At 34.6% G+C, this 18,907-nt stretch overlaps 2 protein-coding genes across 6 annotated transcripts; one reads left to right on the top strand and one right to left on the bottom strand.

Annotated features, from left to right (window-relative positions):
* Positions 1-219: 219 nt before the first annotated feature.
* On the bottom strand, positions 220-3,065 carry LOC116011103 (protein RICE SALT SENSITIVE 3-like). Its single transcript, XM_031250619.1, has 8 exons — positions 2,854-3,065; positions 2,337-2,679; positions 2,195-2,245; positions 1,846-1,977; positions 1,570-1,675; positions 1,357-1,398; positions 1,214-1,270; positions 220-1,114 (listed from the first exon to the last, which is right to left on the bottom strand). Exons 2-8 carry the CDS (start codon positions 2,468-2,470, stop codon positions 365-367), a joined length of 1,272 nt encoding a protein of 423 aa, XP_031106479.1. The 5' UTR covers positions 2,471-2,679; positions 2,854-3,065; the 3' UTR covers positions 220-364.
* A 5,658-nt stretch (positions 3,066-8,723) lies between these two features.
* LOC116010533 (serine/threonine-protein kinase 4) lies at positions 8,724-17,411 on the top strand. Of its 5 annotated transcripts, XM_031249986.1 has the most exons (22): positions 8,724-8,897; positions 9,002-9,135; positions 9,392-9,575; positions 10,381-10,437; positions 10,647-10,674; positions 10,775-10,897; positions 11,299-11,410; positions 11,729-11,766; positions 11,902-11,955; positions 13,539-13,607; positions 13,723-13,839; positions 13,993-14,061; positions 14,334-14,413; positions 14,658-14,786; positions 14,863-15,142; positions 15,339-15,428; positions 15,518-15,685; positions 15,856-15,986; positions 16,111-16,252; positions 16,421-16,545; positions 16,660-16,836; positions 17,089-17,411. In XM_031249986.1, the coding sequence occupies exons 3-22, from the start codon at positions 9,472-9,474 to the stop codon at positions 17,126-17,128; spliced, it is 2,133 nt and encodes a 710-aa protein (XP_031105846.1). In that variant the 5' UTR covers positions 8,724-8,897; positions 9,002-9,135; positions 9,392-9,471; the 3' UTR covers positions 17,129-17,411. The 5 variants fall into 5 exon arrangements, with proteins under 5 accessions (XP_031105846.1, XP_031105847.1, XP_031105844.1 ...); XM_031249987.1 differs by lacking the exon at positions 9,002-9,135; XM_031249984.1 differs by lacking the exon at positions 9,002-9,135 and having other exon boundaries at positions 8,724-8,972.
* Positions 17,412-18,907: the final 1,496 nt, after the last annotated feature.

The following is an 18,907-nucleotide window of genomic DNA, read 5'->3' as shown; positions in this document are numbered from 1 at the left end:
CCCACCACTTGACGCATATCACAATTGACTGAAATTTTCCATGAACTTCCATCACGTTAGCTTATTTGCGAATCTTCGATATGTGTTCTCGTTCAAACTCTATAAATACGGATATGTTTTTTTAGACTTTTTAGCACAGTCGGGGGGGAAAAGGAAAGTCAAGCCCCACTGAGCTAGAACCGGCCAGCACGGACTAAAAGTGAAAATAGAGCTAAAGGATTCCCTAAATACTGTTGAAAATTTTTCCTATGATAATGATAATGAACAAGGATTTAAGAGCATGAATCCAACAAATACGTGTCTTTCAATTCACCCTTAACCCACTCTGCTCAATCCAACCCCTGCTGATTAAACATATATATCATCATTCTAAGAAAGTTTCCATTACATCGGAGGAGCACATTCCTGCTTCGTTTCTAAATTCCCCGGGATTGTTTTGATGCTGCTCTAGTGAAGTTGTTGAAGACGATGATACCATTCTAGCAGGCAGCGTAAAGCTCCTCTTGAACTTGCTTTCCATCTTCTGAAAGCTATCTGGGTGGTGGTGGCTGTCCAAGCTCAAGAATTCGTTAGGATTAGCCGCCTCCCCATTATTGGTGTGCAAACTTGAAGCATTATCTGAATTTGGATTTGAAGTGTTTATTTCAAGGTTGAGAGTGTGATGGTTTTGGTCCATCTTGTTCCCCATGCTATCCGGATTAAATAAAAGCCTGGAATCATCAGCCCTACCCGTGAGAGCATTGAAGAAACTCAACCCGTTAGGCCATTTTATATCAGCACCTTCGTGATGATCTCCCATAATTTCTTCCATTCGAAACGCGTGGGATTCATCTTTGGATGCCGGAATTCCAAGCCTCACCGAGGAGTTGTGATAGTTTGGAGAAGTTAAGACTGCAGGTGGGGAAGGCATAGGCCTGGGACTGGGACTGGGACCCCAGTTGAAGGGAGGGGGGCGGATTATTGAAATGGAAGGTTGCTTCAGAGGAAGTGTGGAGGAGGAGGGTGAAGTGCTCCGGGTTGAAGAAAACAGCTGGGAGAGATAGAAGCCAGACTGATAGCCAAGAGACTCAAAAGTATGTCTCATTCTCAGCACAAAATGGAGATCTTCTGGTATCTGAGATTACATTCCATCTCCAAATAAGATCAAAGCTAAGCACTGATATGATGAGAAAAATTAAAGAAACAATTAAGTAATTAATCAGAACTAACTCACAATCTTGCAAGACCCCAATTGCAATAGGCCATGTCCAGCTTGAATTACAGCAATAGTCTGGTCAACATAAAAATGAAGAAATAAATAAGCCAAAGCCAAGCAAAAAAGTATGAAAACTATTGTTGATGGCATTTGGTTCTGACCTGGATGCCTGACTCGAACTGATCTGTCCACTCTTGGGGAAGCTGCAGGCATCAAGACATAGACACAGACTCATCAATCATTCTTAAAATTAAAGCAATTTCAACAAACCAATAATTGGCACCAAGAAATCAATCAACTTTCCTAAGCCATATATATATATCACAGCAACGCTCAATAAATAAAGTATAGGAAGTTGGTATTATGGTACTTACGGCATCAAATGAACTCTGCCAGTAGTTGGATATGTTTGGTTCACATTCTGTAGGCTCCTTGAAAACCCATTTATGACACTTATCAGATGCAACTTTCCCCATCAACCTGCATTAATCAATTCAACCAATAATCAACCCACCTACTGGCCGCTCAAATTTCTTGCATGCCATTTCTACTTGGTTTACAAATACTCCCTTTAATTTTAACTAGAGACAGTGAGAGGTAGAATCCAATATATATATATAATACCAAATAATCACCTACCCAGTACCCACCCTTCTCCATAATTATACAACTGAATGGACATCTTGCTGAAGGCCTTTCTCACTGGGTCCTCCCCATCCTGCATCTCTTCCAAACAATCTCCAACTCTCCCTCTGCAGAACCCATCTTCCCACATCAACATCCTGCGCCCCCATACAACAAACATAATATATAGTTCCTTTTTACTTTAAAAAGAAAGAACAAGCTTTTCCAAGAACTAAATTACAAGCTTTCTCATTTTCTTTTTCTTGACTAATTAATAAAGATCAGAGCAAATTTATAGTAGATCACTTATAAGACCTCAAACCTTGATACAGTAAAAAGAATAAAAATATATATATGGAAGGGAAGTGAACATACAAGCTTCCATTGTCATCTCCAACCTTGCAACCATTCCCACCGCGAACTCTCCTGCAAGAAGATCGAGGGAAGAGATAAGCAAGCAAGCAAGCAAAACAGAGGAAAGAAGGAAGAATGGAAGGGATTAGATCTAGAGACATACGGGCGAGGACGAATGGTCCAGAAGACTGAGTAAGTCCAGTCTGCAGAGTTGAGACAAACACTTCTGAGGGCTTCATGAAGGGCCATCATCCCAACTGCTTCTTTGCTCCTATCTGATGCTCCTGAGCCCACCATCTCTCTCAAGCTAAGTAAAACTCTTTTCTCTCTACTCCTATGGGAGCTGCGCTACAACACTATTCGATCTTCTCACGTACTTAAATTTCTCCAACACTCTGCTCTGCTGCTTCGGTAAGTGTACGTAGAAGGAGATGAGATGGAGCTAGCTAGCATGTTACGTTGAAACTAGAAAAGGCAAGAGCATGTGATAGATGCAGTAGTTTGATCTACATTTTAAACAATTCAGTTTGTCAGAACAAGTGATTTCCCGATTCCTTAGCTTGTTTAATATAAAATTAGAGTGTTTTTATAGCATTAATAAGATAATATAAATGATAGTACAGTACTGTGAGTATAAAAAGCAAGTGTATTTAATTAATTATATTGGAATGACAAAATACCTGTTGATCAAGTTTGGCTTTTTACCGTATTTGGATCATGGTAAAACTTCAATTGTAATGGTGTGTATACGTGCAATGTTTGTATACCATCCGTTCATATTATATTTATGGTTATTATGATGAACATCCTCAGCTCCATTGATGTGGACTAGCTTGTTTAAAACTCAGATCAACCCCAGGCCAGCAGGGCAGTACCAGTCGGCTGAGACCACGGCAGATTTAATTTAGAAAATCACATGACGCTGTCTGTTTCAACTTTGAAGTCAATCCAGAATTTCACACGATTTTCACACACAATTGCATCCCCTTTTTCAATTCTTCGCTTCACCTAATCAAATTAAATATGCATGAATCAAAACATCATAAAAACGGGTCTTTAAATGTATAATTAAGCTTATAGATGGCTACATCATAACATTCTTAAACTCCCCTTTAAGATTAGCAGCTGTCATGGATAGTAGTAGATATATATACAACCTGTGTCCTGCTAAATTCTTGGCCACAAGTCCACAATTCGTGCAGGCCGGCCTGTATAAGACATTTCTTTGCCAACCTGGAACACAACGAATAATAATAATAATAATAATAATAATAATAATAATAATAATAATAATAATAATAGTAATAATAGTAGTAGTAGTCGTCGTCGTCGTCAATAATAATAATAATAATAATAATAATAGTCGTCGTCGTCATCGGGACCAAATATGAAATGGTCTAATGTAGTTGGACTAAAAGTGAAAAAAGAAAAAAAAAAAAAAAAAAAAAAAACTTATAAATTTATATCTTTTTTACATGTATATTTTAGATTTAAGTTTAATGGCGGGGTTGTATTTAGGGGAAAATTGGGCTGAGGGCTGACAGGACAATAATCAAGATATTTCAAAGACGGGGAGGGAATCTTTACCAGTCAAAACTCAAAAGCAATAAGGTCTGTGAGGGGTTAGATTTGATGCTAATATTATAAGCATTATATTAATTATTAAATAATTGAGTGCTGAGTTGAAAGAATAATATCCCTTTATATATTGTACGGTCTTCGTTAAATACTCCAAAAAGTTTTATGATTTGAGCGCTCCCCTCCTTAGCTTAATACTTAATTACTCACCTACCTTTCTACTTCTTCATGGAGTATTCCCATCCCATCTCACCCTAAGTTAACATTACATTTTTTTTTAAACATAATTTCTACTATCTAGTAATTATATTTTATGTTCAATTCTAATTAATTGTAATTATTTTAAACCGACTATATTAACATTATTTTTGCTTTCATTCAAAAAAATCAAATTTACAGGGCGTTTGGTTGAAACGAATGAATAAGAGAGTGAGGGAATGAACTATAATTCAGTGAAAAATAAGGTGAAATAAAGTATAATTTAAATTATGTGCATGATTATGCAATTTGTATAACATATTGAATGTTCACAATTTGAATTGTAAACATTTAATATATAAATTATGAGAATTCAATATGTAAATTGTGAACATTTTAATATGTAAATTGTGTATTTTGGACTCGGATCCACCTTCAACAGAAAAATTTGCCCTCATATTGGGATTTCTTGTTACATTGAGAATAAGGAGCCCAATCCTACTACACTATGAATAATAAGTCCAATCCTCATTACATTATGAATAATAAGCTGAACTCTATTAAACTCCTAAGTTGCTTCGTAATGGATATACTTCTTGGAATTCCTTGATCTAGTTACTTTTTTGGACTGGTCCATGTGGTCCATACCCTTTTAGTTGACTAATTTGACCAGTCAGCCCAATATACCACCCATCCATCAATGTACATAAATTCATTATTGTTGGTGCCATTTTTATGTACTTGCAGCATTATTTATATGTACTTAATTTTTTTAATGTATCAACAATATTATTTGTATGTACTTAATCCTTTTTTAGTACTACTGACTATATTCCAATACAATATATATTCATAACTACTTTCTAAACTTACTTATTCAATTATGTATTCATGTAATGTGAATCCTGATACATAATATAATTTGGTGATGGGCCGGCAAGTTTCTTTAATTGCGGCCTATCTTGCCACTGCAGGCACTATGTTGGGCCAATAGGTTAATAAGATTGTGGCCTGTTAGTTTTAAATATGGACATGCGGTACACGTCCATGGCAATTGGCAAAGCACCGGGTTGGTTTTAAATAGGTTAATGAAAAGAATTTCTATCTCCCGTTTGGTTCGCTATAAAATATTTGAAGGAAATGAAATTCAAATTCCATGGAAAATAAATTATCAGGAAAATAGATTCCATTGTTTTGGTTGGTGGAAAAGAATTTACTGGGAATATGAATTCCATTGTTTGGTTGGATTTTGAATGGTAAGGAATTATGAATATAAAGACCAATATGCCCTTAACAATTAATAATGATAATAAATTATATTATTTTAATGAGTACAAAGTTGTCCAATTGCTCAACATTTCTTTCCAAACCCTTTGGAAAACAAAATACCAACTCCTAACAAAGAATTTGTTTTCCTTCACTTTTGAGAACTTAAGTTCCCATGGAAAACATTTTTTCATCAAACCAAACAATGGAAACACACATTTTCCTTCACTTTATGGAAAATCTTTTCCATGGAAAAGATTTTCCATCCAACCAATAGTTTAGTGACATAGGTTTGAATTTAGAGAATTTTCAAAAGAAATTTTGTGATCAATTTTTTTTTTCTATATGTAAAAGAACTCATTGAATATACACGACTTCTTCTTCTTCTTCTTTGAATTGTACATAACTTCATTTTTACATGTGGTTAATTATATAACAATGTTGCACTGTTCATTCTTAATATCTAACTACATATAAAAAGTGGAAAAAATCATATTCTATTTTTAGATTTTCTTTTCTATTCGAAAGACTTGTTCTAGGAGTCATGAGTAGTGTAGCTTGATATTGTGTTGACAAAACGACCCTTAGAGCATTTATATCATAAGATTATTTACGATTTTTAAGACTGAAATTGTCACATGAAAAAGAAAAGAGATAAGTGAGAGAAGACTGAGGTTCATCTACTATTAAAGGTTTTTGAAATGGTATTTAACGTTAAAAAAAATAAAAGGCAACTGAAGAGGTTGTGTGCGTTTCACGCTCAGAAAAGCCTAGCCGGGCGCGTAAGCTCACTTTTATTTTTTTATTTTTAATGTCATATCAAAATTTTTTTTTTTCTTATTCTCTTTCCTAATAACACTTACAAAAACTCCTCAAAAATCACAAAAAGACTTCACTATTAATGATGCTCTTATAAGTGTAAGGCTTTTAGGATATTTAATAGGAAAAATGACACTTTTCCCCCTATGTTATGTGCTTATAGCACTTTCCCCCCTGTGTTATTAAAGTGACAGTTTTTCCCCCTGAAATGTTAAATTGACATTGTTACCCTTAAAAATAATTATTTCATTTATTTTTCTTCTCCAACAAATTATTACTTATAGGTATGGATGATCACGATTCGGTTCGAACCTAACCAAACACTGTAGCAATCATACCGAAATAGTATGGACGGTTCTAGTTACGATTCAGAACCGAAGAAATAAAATTAAATAATTGTTGAACCGTGAACCGGAACTTAACCACAGTCATATATAGTAAAAATGATCAAACACTTATTTTGATAAATCGGTACGGTTCGATTCCAATTTCGATTTTGAACCGCCAATCAAAACTTATTTATTTATTTATTTTTATAATTTTATTTCTAATTTAAAAATAGTCTAAATTCAACAATTATTTTATTTTATTTTTTCGGTTCTGAATCGTAACCGTAACCGTCTATACTATTTAAGTTCAATTGCTACAGTGTTATGTTAGGTTCGTATCGAACTGTGATCTTCCATACATATTAGTAATAATTGGTTGGAGAATAAAAATAAATGAAATGGTTATTTTTAAGGGCAAAAATGTCAATTTAATATTACAAGGGAGAAAACTACCACTTTTAAAATAACTGAGGGGGAAAAACTGCCACTTTAATAACACAAGGGGGGGAAAAATGCTATAAGCACATAACATAGGGGGAAAAAGTGTCATTTTCCCTATTTAATAATTTAAAATAGTTTCTAAAATTCCAATCAAGTTAACCATGAAATTAATTTAAGGTGTGTAACACACATTGTCCTTAATTAATTCGCTTCCTCACAATGGCATTAAGAGTGTTGAATCATTGATTTCTCAATATATAATAGTTTTTACCAACAAAAATATTTGAATACTCAAATATAATCATTCATGACGAACTTGAACAAATGGCAAACAATTCAAAATTTAGAGTGAGTGTTTGGCAAATTTTTAGAGAATTTGAGAGAGTATATATGGGTGAAAATAAGAGTTTTTTATGAGAAAAATATTATGTCCAACACTATATATTTATAGAGAGAGCGAGATTCATTAACAATCATGACATTCAAAAACTCACCAAAAAAATCATGACATTCAAAATTGAATTTAAAATAATTGAAATTTGTAACTCGTATAGTCGTATATCTGACAAATTAATCAAAATAAATCTAATATAATGTTACAAAGTTAATTCTAAAATAAATTATAATTAATCAATATTAATTCCTAATATTATAATTAACTCATCAAAAGTTGGGAGTGATCTTGGAAGTACATCTAGTATTTTTGTTTCTAATATGTTGCAACATCTATATGTAGTAAGGAGATACAACAACGGGAAAAGAGATACAACAACAAGGTGATAATAATAAGGCAATAAAGTAATAAGCCCACCGAGCATTATAACTTAATTAGTTTCACTGATATCTTCATAAAAAAAATGCATATTTCAAATTAGGTTCATCCAGTTAATGGATGAATGTAGGGTTGTTAACAAATGAAATGATAAGAATTTATAACATGAACTTTTCATATTGTGTTCCCATAGGTGGTGCCAATGATATTTCTTTTATAATTGCAACCCCAACACAAACTACGTGGATTTCATGTTTGCTTGCAAATTCATCTCCTCCAGCATCACACATTTTTTTTACTTGTCATCATGATTTTCAGTTGTATTTCTTGACAAAGATGGATGTTATTATGAACAAAATCCAAGTCTTCAATACTCTTTAATTTGGAGTTATTCTTTCTAAATGAATGGATGAATATAGGGTTGTTAACGAGATGATAGAGAATTTATAACACGAACTTTTCGTATTGTGTTCCCATAGGTGGTGCCAATGATATTTCTTTTATAATTGCAACCCCAACACAAATTACGTGGATTTCATGCTTAATGTAGGAGATTCGATGGGAATGGTGGTTAAATATGTATGAAACAAAAATAATGAGGTGTCAATCAACTAGTTTATTTACCGAGAGAACGTTATTTTCAATGATGAGTACAATCTAAATAATATTATATGAATTTTAATTGTTTGGAGAGAATGAGAGAAAGCCGGCCTCCTCATTGCCTTTGCTTGTATTTATAGGTAGTTTATATAATTAGCACACCTCCATTCACGACTCACGATGCATATTTTCATAACGTTCTTTCATACTGTTTACACCTTCATCCACGATTCACATTCTTTTCGTTTTTGCATAAAGTCTGCCACGTAACAAGTGATGATGTTTAATACTGGCCCAGGTGCATTGAATTTGAATTTGAATTTTAAACTAACCCATTACCCTAAGTAAGAGTATCTAATCATCGTTTCAAAATCCTAAACAAAACTATTCTAGTCCAACAAATATATGGTGTTAGTGTGTAACCGTACGTGTAATTGCATTTCTACGGTAAAGAAACCGAATGTACGCTGAAAAGGAAAAAAGAGTTAACGGGGTTGCTTTATGTCCGGTTCATTCACCCGGTCCAGAAACGAATTATTTTGCCCAATAATAAACGATACTACGTACAGGAAACATCTTTCTTTTTCTCTTTCTCCTCTTCTCGATCCCTTCTGCAGAAACCCACAAAGCCAGTGAGGAGAAGAAGACAACAGTTTTCACACACACATACATAGAGAGGACCAAAGAGAGATCCACAGCTCATCGATGATTTATCCACTGGGTAAATTTTCATTCTCACTGCCGTAAATCCACACCATCAATCATTCTTTTTCACCTTCGAATTCACATTTACAAGGTTAGTTTATTTTATTTTGTTTATTTCAGACAAACCCTGAGATTCGTAAAACACTCGAAGGCCCTCTTTCAAATCTCTGAAACAGGAGGTCACTGTTTGGCGTTGTTTCGCTATCGTCTTGTTCTGAAAAAGATTGGATTTTTTTGAGGGGGAAATGCTTTGGGTGTGTGAGAAAGTGCCAAGATTTGTTGGATTGTCATTTTAGCACTCCCCACCCTACCTAACGAGTCTGTTTCTTAAAAATTGCGTCTTAGAATTTGCCACATTGCGGTTTTAAAATTTATTTCTACATTTTAGATCTCCAATTGTGATTCTATTTGACTTTTTGTGTTGTTGAAGCTATATTAGTGATTTGTTATACTAGCTAATGCTTAGGAGTGAGTTTAAGCAAACTAATTCTCCATGTATTGAATTTGCAGAATACGAAGGTGGAGTAGAATGTTTGTAATTTTTCCACTGGCGTTTGTATTGGGAGTTTGAAGGAGAGTTGTAGGTAGAGATGGCAGAGATGGCTGATGCAGTTCTCCTTATTGAAGCCTCAGGATCCAGGTTTAGTGATCTGGAACTCATTGGGAGAGGTTCGTTTGGTGATGTCTATAAAGGGTAAGGATTTAAATACTTTTCCTGTGTCATAATATTCCATCAATGGCAGGTTCTTATAATAAATGTTTAAAGGTGTAGAACCATTCATACTTGTGCTTATGTTGTGATTTGACCTTCTGGAAATACACTTGTGGAATGTGGATAGAAGTGGCAGTTATTTGGGAAAAAAGTTATTGAACAAATATGTTTTCTTCATATTGTTGTTGTCTAATAAGGGAATCTTAGTTGCAAAATCTAGGAAAAGTTGCCTACCTATATCATGTTATTTTCCATGAAGGCTTTCATAGTAAGTGTAGATATAGATTTTTGCTGGGGATGCCATTAGTTTGTGGTCTTTTAATACCCTTAATTGCCTTAGTAGATTGCATTCTTTGAAGTTGTGGATTACTCTTATTCTTCAGATGCCTGCTTTAGGAATTTAGGGACACTGATGCCAAGTGTTATAGGTCCCAAAACATGTGCAGAGTGGCTGAACCATACTGCATACTTCAGTTTCATTAACAGTAGTTTCAATAATGACACCCTTCATGGCTTATAATATGTTGTTCACAATAGAACCCTCTGGTGTTGCTCTTCACAACACACTGCATGCTTCAGTTTCATGCAGCAGTATAATAGTTATAGTTATAGTTATCATTTTAGAAATGCATTGAGTCCATTTCTTAATAAAGTGAGAGCTCTTACAAGAAGAGTTCTGGTTGCTTCTTTTGTTACCTATGGAAATCTCATCTCAATGAGTTATTTGTCATTGTAGCTGTGGAGCTTTATGCTTCATCTGAGGCCTTTTTCATCCTTGGATTTGCAGGTTTGACAAGGAGCTGGGCAAAGTGGTTGCCATTAAGGTCATTGATTTAGAAGAATCGTGAGTATATTTCTTTATTCTATTCAGTGATATGAGATGCTTTTTCTTGAGTCTTGCTTAGCATGGTTCAGTCAAGCTAATTATTGTGATTAAATAGGGATTCCTGTCTTGGGAATATATCTTTAGTCCCTTATTCCCTTGCCTCAGTTTCATACTTGTTGTGTTTATTCTAAAATGTTTCTTGGAACTATTTTTATTATTTTTTACAGAGAGGATGAAATTGAGGATATTCAAAAGGTATCTTTTAATTGCACATTGCGTGTAGCTAATCATGATTTTCTGACAGAGTAATTAAAATGGATTAGTAAACAGTTTTTTGTTTGATGACTATTTTTAGGAAATTGCTGTCCTCCAACAATGCCGATCTCCTTATATTACGGAGTATTATGGGTCTTATCTGCACCAAACTAAGCTATGGATAATTATGGAGTACATGGCTGGTGGCTCCGTTGCTGATCTAGTAGGTCACATATTCTAAGATATTCCCTACCCTCTACTGGCAGGAAATATTATGATGCATTTTCCCCAAATTTACCATTGCAAATAAATAAATATAATGTGAATAATTTTTGCATTGGCTATTTTCTAGAAGAATCTTTATTGACACTGGTAATGCCTTTTTGTGGATCATATGGAACACAGCAACTAGCAGATGTGATTCTTGCTAGCCAGCCTTAACTCTTAAGCTTGTCTAACCTATTTTTCTTGTTTAAGGGTTTTGGGCCATTTGGTTAGCTTAAACCTCAACTAATATTTTAAAAGCTTTAGGCTCAATTTTATTTATTTATTTTTATTTTTATTTATTTATTTATTTTCTGTTGGCTTCTTATTCTCATACTTACTAAGAAATTTTCCATACAGATTGCACCAAATCTACCATTGGATGAAATGTCCATTGCTTGCATTTTACGTGATTTACTCCATGCTATTGATTATCTCCATACTGAAGGCAAAATTCATCGAGATATTAAAGGTTCTTCCTTTTCCAAAACTATTTATGAAGCAGTGCTGTAAATTTTTAAGAGATCTATTTATTAAACATGGGAAATTGGGGTCATGTTTTGGGCTGCCAATGTAGGTGCATGGTAATCAAACAACAATGAGTGCATAACTGGAATGACTTCTATGGATATTCAATTAATAATGTCAATGGCTGATAAATTTCATTACTTCTAGAAACCATCACTTGTCATATTTGCTTTTAGCCTTTTGTGTTACCATAAACTCCTTAATTTGTAGTAATTCTGTGTGCATATTAGAAGTTATTTGCCTTATCATATTTCTTTTACAGCGGCAAATATCTTGTTATCAGAGAACGGGGATGTGAAGGTATGTTCTTTGTTTATGTTTCCTATTTATCATTATGCATAGAATAAGAAAACTAACATCATGTGTAAAGTCAATAAGCTCATTATATATCAACTAATCAACCACTTTTTTTTTTTTTTGGTTACCTTGTAATAGGTTGCAGATTTTGGTGTTTCTGCTCAATTGACAAGGACAATTTCAAGAAGGAAGGTACCGTTTCCATGTCCTTGAAATTAATTCTCCAAAATGCATGCACAAATTGTTTGATGAAATTATGTTGTTGGTATGCTGGCATAATTGAATTTATATTTATACATGTTTCCTTGTCTTTAGTCCTCTTATGTGTTAGATCTTCACTTCGTATAAATGTCGATGTGGGTGGTCCCATAATTTGTTGGTTATTTCACTCTTTTCCTCCAGCATTTTCATTTGCTGCAAACTTATAAGTGCTTTAGTTTCTTAATCTATGTGTCATCTTGGATCCTTAATTACTTATTGAACAGTAATTCAATTGCTTATGTTATTCCTTTTTGTGTGGCCTTCTGATCAGTCTCTTGAAAGTACAAATAGAAATAGAAAGGGAAAGGGGTCAAATAAACCCTTGTACTCTAGAGTTCATGCTGTGCGCCTGTGCCCTCTAGATCCTTGTTCGTTTGGGATGAAGAAGGAAAACAACCATGGAAACCTTCACCTTGGCTGCCTTGGTAGCCATGTGGTTAAAAACAAAAAATAGAAAAAAAAAATAAAAATTCATGGTTGAATTCATAAATCTGGACGATTCGTCTTCGTTTATGATGAAGTGACGTGACCTGCTGGACTTTCCTTTCGCTGGTGCTTGTACTAGAGAAGATGAAGCTTTGACGAAGATAATAATAATGAGTTGGAATGTTGGATGAAGAATCTCCTGATTGGACGATTACCATATATATATGCCCAACTTTGTCAATTTTCCATCTTTGATGGATGAAATAGGAAAAAAACTAAGTCACGCCACATAAATTTTCTTTCAAAGATATTTTAAAACACACACACACACATCAGCATCAAGTCAGCATTAACTGTCACTGGAAGCTTACCACCAAAAAGGTACTAATTGCACTCTTTTTGCTAGTTTGATGGCTTAATCGATGTTTTTTGGAGTTCAGAGGCTTCACTATATTATTCTGTATAGTTCAATGGCTTATTTGACCTTTTTCCAAAATAGGAATAAATAAAAAATCTTTTGTGATCCAAGTAATGGCCTTATCTATTATATTTCCTTTCCTACTACCTAACTATTTTTTCCTGTTAGCACATTTTCTTATTTAGTATATATTATGTTTCTATTCCATATTTTTTTGTTTGTGGATTATGGCTTTGCTCTGGATAAATCCTAGGTATATAGTTTAGTAAACTGGGTTTCTTCTTTCCATACTAGGAATGTTTTTTTGGTGATATAGTTCTAAGAGATTTGGCAGATACAACTGTAGTAATATGCATATAAAAGGAATGTTTCTCATAAATTTCTATGAACTTAAATATAGTATTCCAAACTCTATATTGTTATCAGCCTTTGAATCTGTTGGATAAAGCTAAGTTCTTTGTGGTTTATTGTTTTTTATTGTTATTTTGTTCTCTTTGTGCGACTTTCTTTCAAATCAAATTTGGGGATGAATGCTTGGTACTGTTATTTTCTTGTGTAACATGTCTGAGTAGTTTTTCTGGTCTTCATGGCATTAAAATTTATCTCTGGTGAGGTGTAACTTATGCCTGAAAATTATTAAATGTCATGCTGATGTAACAAATATTTACAGACATTTGTAGGAACACCATTCTGGATGGCACCAGAAGTAATTCAGAATTCAGACGGATATAACGAGAAGGTATCTTTGTTCACTTGTTAAATTATTGAAGACAGCACTTGGAAGTCTTTTACATCTCAAAGTTAGTGTTTGCTTTTAACACCATTCAAATACTGCGTGTCTTTGTTTGATGCAGGCGGATATTTGGTCTCTGGGTATAACAGGTATTGAGATGGCAAAAGGTGAACCTCCACTAGCTGATCTCCACCCAATGCGAGTTCTTTTCATCATACCTCGAGAAAATCCACCACAGGTTTGTTTTACTCATTTTCTAATCAATTTGGATTTTAATATCTTGTTCATAGAACTGAAGTCTTGGTTCATTTTTATTTTTTTTTTAATTTTATATTTTCAATAAATGGTTTTAATTTATGTGGTCATTGACACTTACATATTTGTGATGCAGCTAGATGAACACTTTTCTCGTCCTATGAAAGAATTCATCTCATCATGTTTGAAGAAAAATCCTGCTGAGGTTGGTTTCACCTTCTTATACTGTCTGAACAAAAAGCAATTTACTGCATTGAAGGTGAAAAGAAGTTGAGGATAAATGAAAGCATAGATAATCGAAATTAAACCTTTTTCCAGAGATCTACTGTTATACACATTGCTGGGTAGCAGCACACTGCATCTTCATTTCTTCCGAATTAAGTTATGCAGTTGTTACTTGACTTGCATATTTCAATGGTTGATGATGCTGTGGTTGGTCATGTGTCTCATTCACTCTGATCTCCTTCCTAATTTCAGAGGCTAAGTGCAAAGGAACTTCTAAAGCATCGTTTTATCAGGAGTGCAAAGAAGAGCCCAAGACTTTTGGAGCGAATCAGGTACATCCCATTTCCAACACATCTTTTGTGGGTACATGAATGCATACTTTTTGAAACTTTTTGAAACACATTGTTATCAGCTATGGTTCTCTGATTTAGGTAGTACTGGTAGTAACAGTATGAGATATGCTGGCATCAAGTCACGGCACTGAATATTTTAAGTTCAACTTAATTTTTCAAAATGAGATTTCAGTATTAATGCTTGCACTAAAATTTTGAGGTTATTCACCTTGTTATCTTGCAGGGAACGCCCTAAGTTTCAGCCAAAGGATGACACAGTAACCCCTAGAAGCGGTGTAAAGCCATTAGGGGAAGCATCTGGCACTGTTAAGGTGACTAGAGATTCTGGAATAGATGATACTGTTCGAGTGAGGTTTGTAGAATCTCTTGATTCTGCTTATTGCTTTTGTTTTCTGGATTTTTGGCTTAATGGTACGAACTTTCATCAGTCAAGGGAAAACCCAGAAAAATGCCGGTGGATGGGACTTCGGCACTGAAGGAGGATTATCTAGTACCGGAACTGTGCGAAGTGTTGTAAGACCTCCCCAAGCTAGAGATAGGAAACCGGACATTCCATTAAACCAAGCTGCCTCAAGAAAAAATCTGGATAGTCGTAACCAGTGGTCTTCTGCTTCTGGAACTGTCACTTATAATTCATCAGAGGTGTCCAGTTGGAAAGATCCTGGAGATGCTTACATTAGTGAGAAACAAGATTCCTACTCCGAAGATGTATGCTTCCCATCTCTCTCTCTCTCCCTCTCCTATTCATGCATCTGGGGTTTTGTGTGTTTTCTCCTTGCACAGACCTTGCACAGACATATCTACAAATTAAGTGGTTTCTGATGAATCTCTTGCCTTTTACTTCTTGTATATTGTCATTTCCTCACATCTCCTGTTTGGTCAATTTTATATCTTTGATTTGCAGGATGATTTGTCTGCGAGTGGGACAGGAACTGTAGTCTTTAGAACCCCAAGAACAGTTCAGTCTTCTTTAGTTAGTGAGCGGAGCAATCTGGTATTCCTTTTCCCACTGAAATATCTAAACGGATAAACTAATATCTTTTCCTGTGTGTAATTGCCAATTGACATGAAGATAATTCTCAGTCTAGCAGCTCATTTGCTGCGGTTGAAGATGCTTCTACTAGTGGCACTGTAGTATATCGTGGGCGAAGTGATGATACAGATTCTCCTCGAACTCCTAGATCTCGGCTGGGAATTCAAGAGAGATCTTCAAGCACATCATTAGAGGACAGTGAAACAAACCTTGCGGAGGTTTGCTTATACTTTAAATTACTTAAAAATTTTATATGAACTGATTTGTACCAGAAAGTTCTCAATGTTTGGTTATTGAATTTATAAATAAATTTTATCATTATATATTCATAAAATGCAATTGACTGTTCTGCTTCGCCCTCTCCCCCAATTCACGTCTATGTAATCAGGCAAGGGCTTCAATGCAAGCAGCCATAAAGAAAGGAAATGTTCGAGAAAGGTCAATGTTGGGCAAGGCCAACAGAGATGGGCAAGAAAATAGTAGAACAGACCAATCAACAGTGACCACCGATTCTTCTAGGTAATGCTGTGTATTTTAATTTATGCGGGGCACCCCATGCAAAATGAACCAGTTTATGAACTTGCCTAATTGTACTTTCATCTTTTACTTTGTATCCTGAAATTCAAATATTCTTCTATTGCAGATATTCCCGTGATTACTTTGATGCACAGAAAGCATTTTCAAGACCTCAACGTACTAGTGATGCAGATGATGCTGCTAGGATGCCTCCTCCAACACATTCTTCAGCCACGTTATCTACTCTTCTCGTACCTTCACTAAGGGAGGTATACATATGTAGCACTCCCTTTCATCATTCTCTTATTATATGGGAATTCCTTCGATGCAAGTACACATTCTGCTTTTTTTAACAAAAAAGCAAAGAAGTCATAATTGGCATTATGCTACCGTAATTGCCAGCTCATATGTTGCATTTGGTCATATATTTGACGTAGGCTGTAGCTGGGGATGGAGAAGGATCATATGCGCAGACAATGGCAAGTTCTTTTCTAGAGATGGAGCGTATAAAGCCTGGATCTTGTGATATATTTGTCACCAGGCTACTTCAGCGATTGGCAAGGTTGGTTGATTGTCATAGTAATTTCTTGTTTCTATATGATAAAATTTTAGGGTAACGATTATATTGTCGAAAAGGTATACCTTAAGTAGAGTGCACATTGACATTGTTATGCAGTTCGAAGGAATCTTCTTTGAAAGATCTGCAAGAACTGGCAGCCCGGATCCTTACAAAAGGTAAGACAGAAGCAGCAGAGAGTTCAAGCACAGAAACTGATAGCAAGAAAAAACAGCAGAACAAGGAGCTCCAATCAAATGCCAATATGAGCTCACTGGCTAGGTTCTTACTCTCAAGGTTCGTCATATGATTGTTGTTTGCAATGCAAAAACACCCGTAAATCAAAAGAAAGCTTTCGCCTATCTTTAAGTTCCAAAACTTTGAAATTGTGATTTCCAATGAATAGCTGCAAAACCAGACAACCTAATTCATTTGAACACCCTAAAAACATAAAATGAATTGTTCAAATATACCTTTGTTTCTTCATCTAGGTTTCAGTCGTATTCTGAACACTAATGTAATGTAATCCCCCACATGTTTTGAATGCAGATGGCAAGGACATGCTGCATCCCGAGACCTAAATTCTTGAATCTTGGAATGCGACAATGCCTTTTGATTTTGGTTGCTTTTAATTTTAATTTCGATTAAATGTACATATCATTCTAAGAAAACCTGTTTTTATATATTCTAATTCATTTTTATATTTTTGTATTTTTTTTTCTGGTTGAAGAAATACCCTTTCCTTGTTGTGTTACCCTTGCAAGTTGCAATTTACATGTTAATTAGTTAGTTTTTTCATACTAAGTCAAAAGTTTAAGGAGAAATTGTATTTTCTGATTATAAAGTTTATGCAAAAAATTTTCTTTTGTTCAGCAGATTTCAAATTTGCCATTTTTATTTACACCCTTTAGCTATGATAGATTTACACCGACAATGTGCCACCTTTTTCAACAGCGATACAATTTTGTTCTTTATATAATTGTATGTAATTCGTACTATATAGGGGAGGTTATCTCTCTCTCTCTCTCTCTCTATATATATATATATATATATATATATATATATATATATACATATATATATATATATATATGTCAGCTCAAATGCAGTCATGTCTTAACGTGCGGTCATTGAGGTCGCACCATTAGTTAACACCAATAGTATTGACACAACAAAAAAATGCACCAAGGCACTAAAAAACGCATCACTAGATATGCATCACTACAAAACACATCATTAGTTATCTATAAACGCACAGGTATGGTGCATTTTTTGAGTGGTGTATTTCTTTGTTGTGCGTTTCCTAACACTATTGGTGCTTTTTTGCATAAGTAATGGTGTAGTCACAGTAGTCACATGTTAACACATGATTGCATGGGAACTTGGCCATATATATACATAGTCAGTTTTTCATGCTGAGCTTCCTGCCGTGCAGTCACTCATTAGATATACATAAATGTACCACAAAGTGTTCGGAAATGCACCATTAGGTGTGGTGCGTTTTTGGGTGGAATGCATTTTGTGGTGCATTTTCGAACACTGTGTGCTGCATTTATGCATACCTAATAGTTTATTCTGTTCATTTTGGATGTGCTAAGTGTCGATAGTGCTATTGCTGACCAACCTTTCACAAGCATACAAGGGAAAGCCTAAATGATAGTGCAAAGTCAAGAGAAGTTGCTGATTTTGTTTCCAGATCGGCAACCGCAATGATGGTGGTGAGGATGAGGAGGGAGAGAGTACCGATTTCTTCGAGTTTGAATGAGTCAACAATGAAACAAGTCATCAAATTATTTTCAATTAAATTTTAAGTCTGTATGGAAGGGTTACCTGATGGAAATCGAGAGAAAATGTTTTTTTGAAAGAAAAAAAAAAACATTTTCAAAAATCCCGCCTAGGCGCCGATTAATCGCCGACCGACTGCCTAACGTATCACTTTAATCTGTGGTATAGGCGACTGACTACGCCGCCTAAGCTGCTTAAACGCTGACCACCTAGGCCTTCTAGACCTCCTAGGCATAGACTAGATTGCCTAGTCGACCGATTAGCTATTTTAATGTTTTTAATGTTATTTTATTCAAAACAACATCGGTTTGAGCAAAATAACTCTAAATTGTTCAAACTCTAGATATTTTTTTAAGTTAATATTTAATATTATAATATTAATATTAAAGTATTAGTCTTTAAAAAAAATTAAAAATACTTAAACAAATTTATAAAAAAAAAAAAAAAAAAAACCAAGGACACTAAGGCATTCTCCGAGCGCTTAGCAATTTTTTCAACTATGATGGTAAGCAAACACAATTTTAAAAGTAATTGAGACTAATTAGATCTTATTTTAGAACAGGGGTTAATTTTTTTTCAACTA

Source organism: Ipomoea triloba, chromosome 2 (assembly GCF_003576645.1).
Source record: "Ipomoea triloba cultivar NCNSP0323 chromosome 2, ASM357664v1".
NCBI classification, from domain to species: domain Eukaryota; kingdom Viridiplantae; phylum Streptophyta; class Magnoliopsida; order Solanales; family Convolvulaceae; genus Ipomoea; species Ipomoea triloba.
Note: the sequence above shows the minus strand (reverse complement) of the source record. Positions and strands in the feature narration are given on the sequence as shown.

Coding starts and splice junctions, on each gene's coding strand:
- LOC116011103 (XM_031250619.1), bottom strand. CDS start 2,470: ATGGTGGGCTCAGGAGCATCAGATAGGAGCAAAGAAGCAGTTGGGATG. Junction 1,271..1,356: donor AGTTCGAGTCAGGCATCCAG/GTCAGAACCAAA, acceptor TATGTTGACCAG/ACTATTGCTGTAATTCAAGC. Junction 1,115..1,213: donor AATTGGGGTCTTGCAAGATT/GTGAGTTAGTTC, acceptor ATGTAATCTCAG/ATACCAGAAGATCTCCATTT.
- LOC116010533 (XM_031249987.1), top strand. CDS start 9,472: ATGGCAGAGATGGCTGATGCAGTTCTCCTTATTGAAGCCTCAGGATCC. Junction 10,675..10,774: donor AAATTGAGGATATTCAAAAG/GTATCTTTTAAT, acceptor GACTATTTTTAG/GAAATTGCTGTCCTCCAACA. Junction 15,143..15,338: donor AAGATTCCTACTCCGAAGAT/GTATGCTTCCCA, acceptor TTTGATTTGCAG/GATGATTTGTCTGCGAGTGG.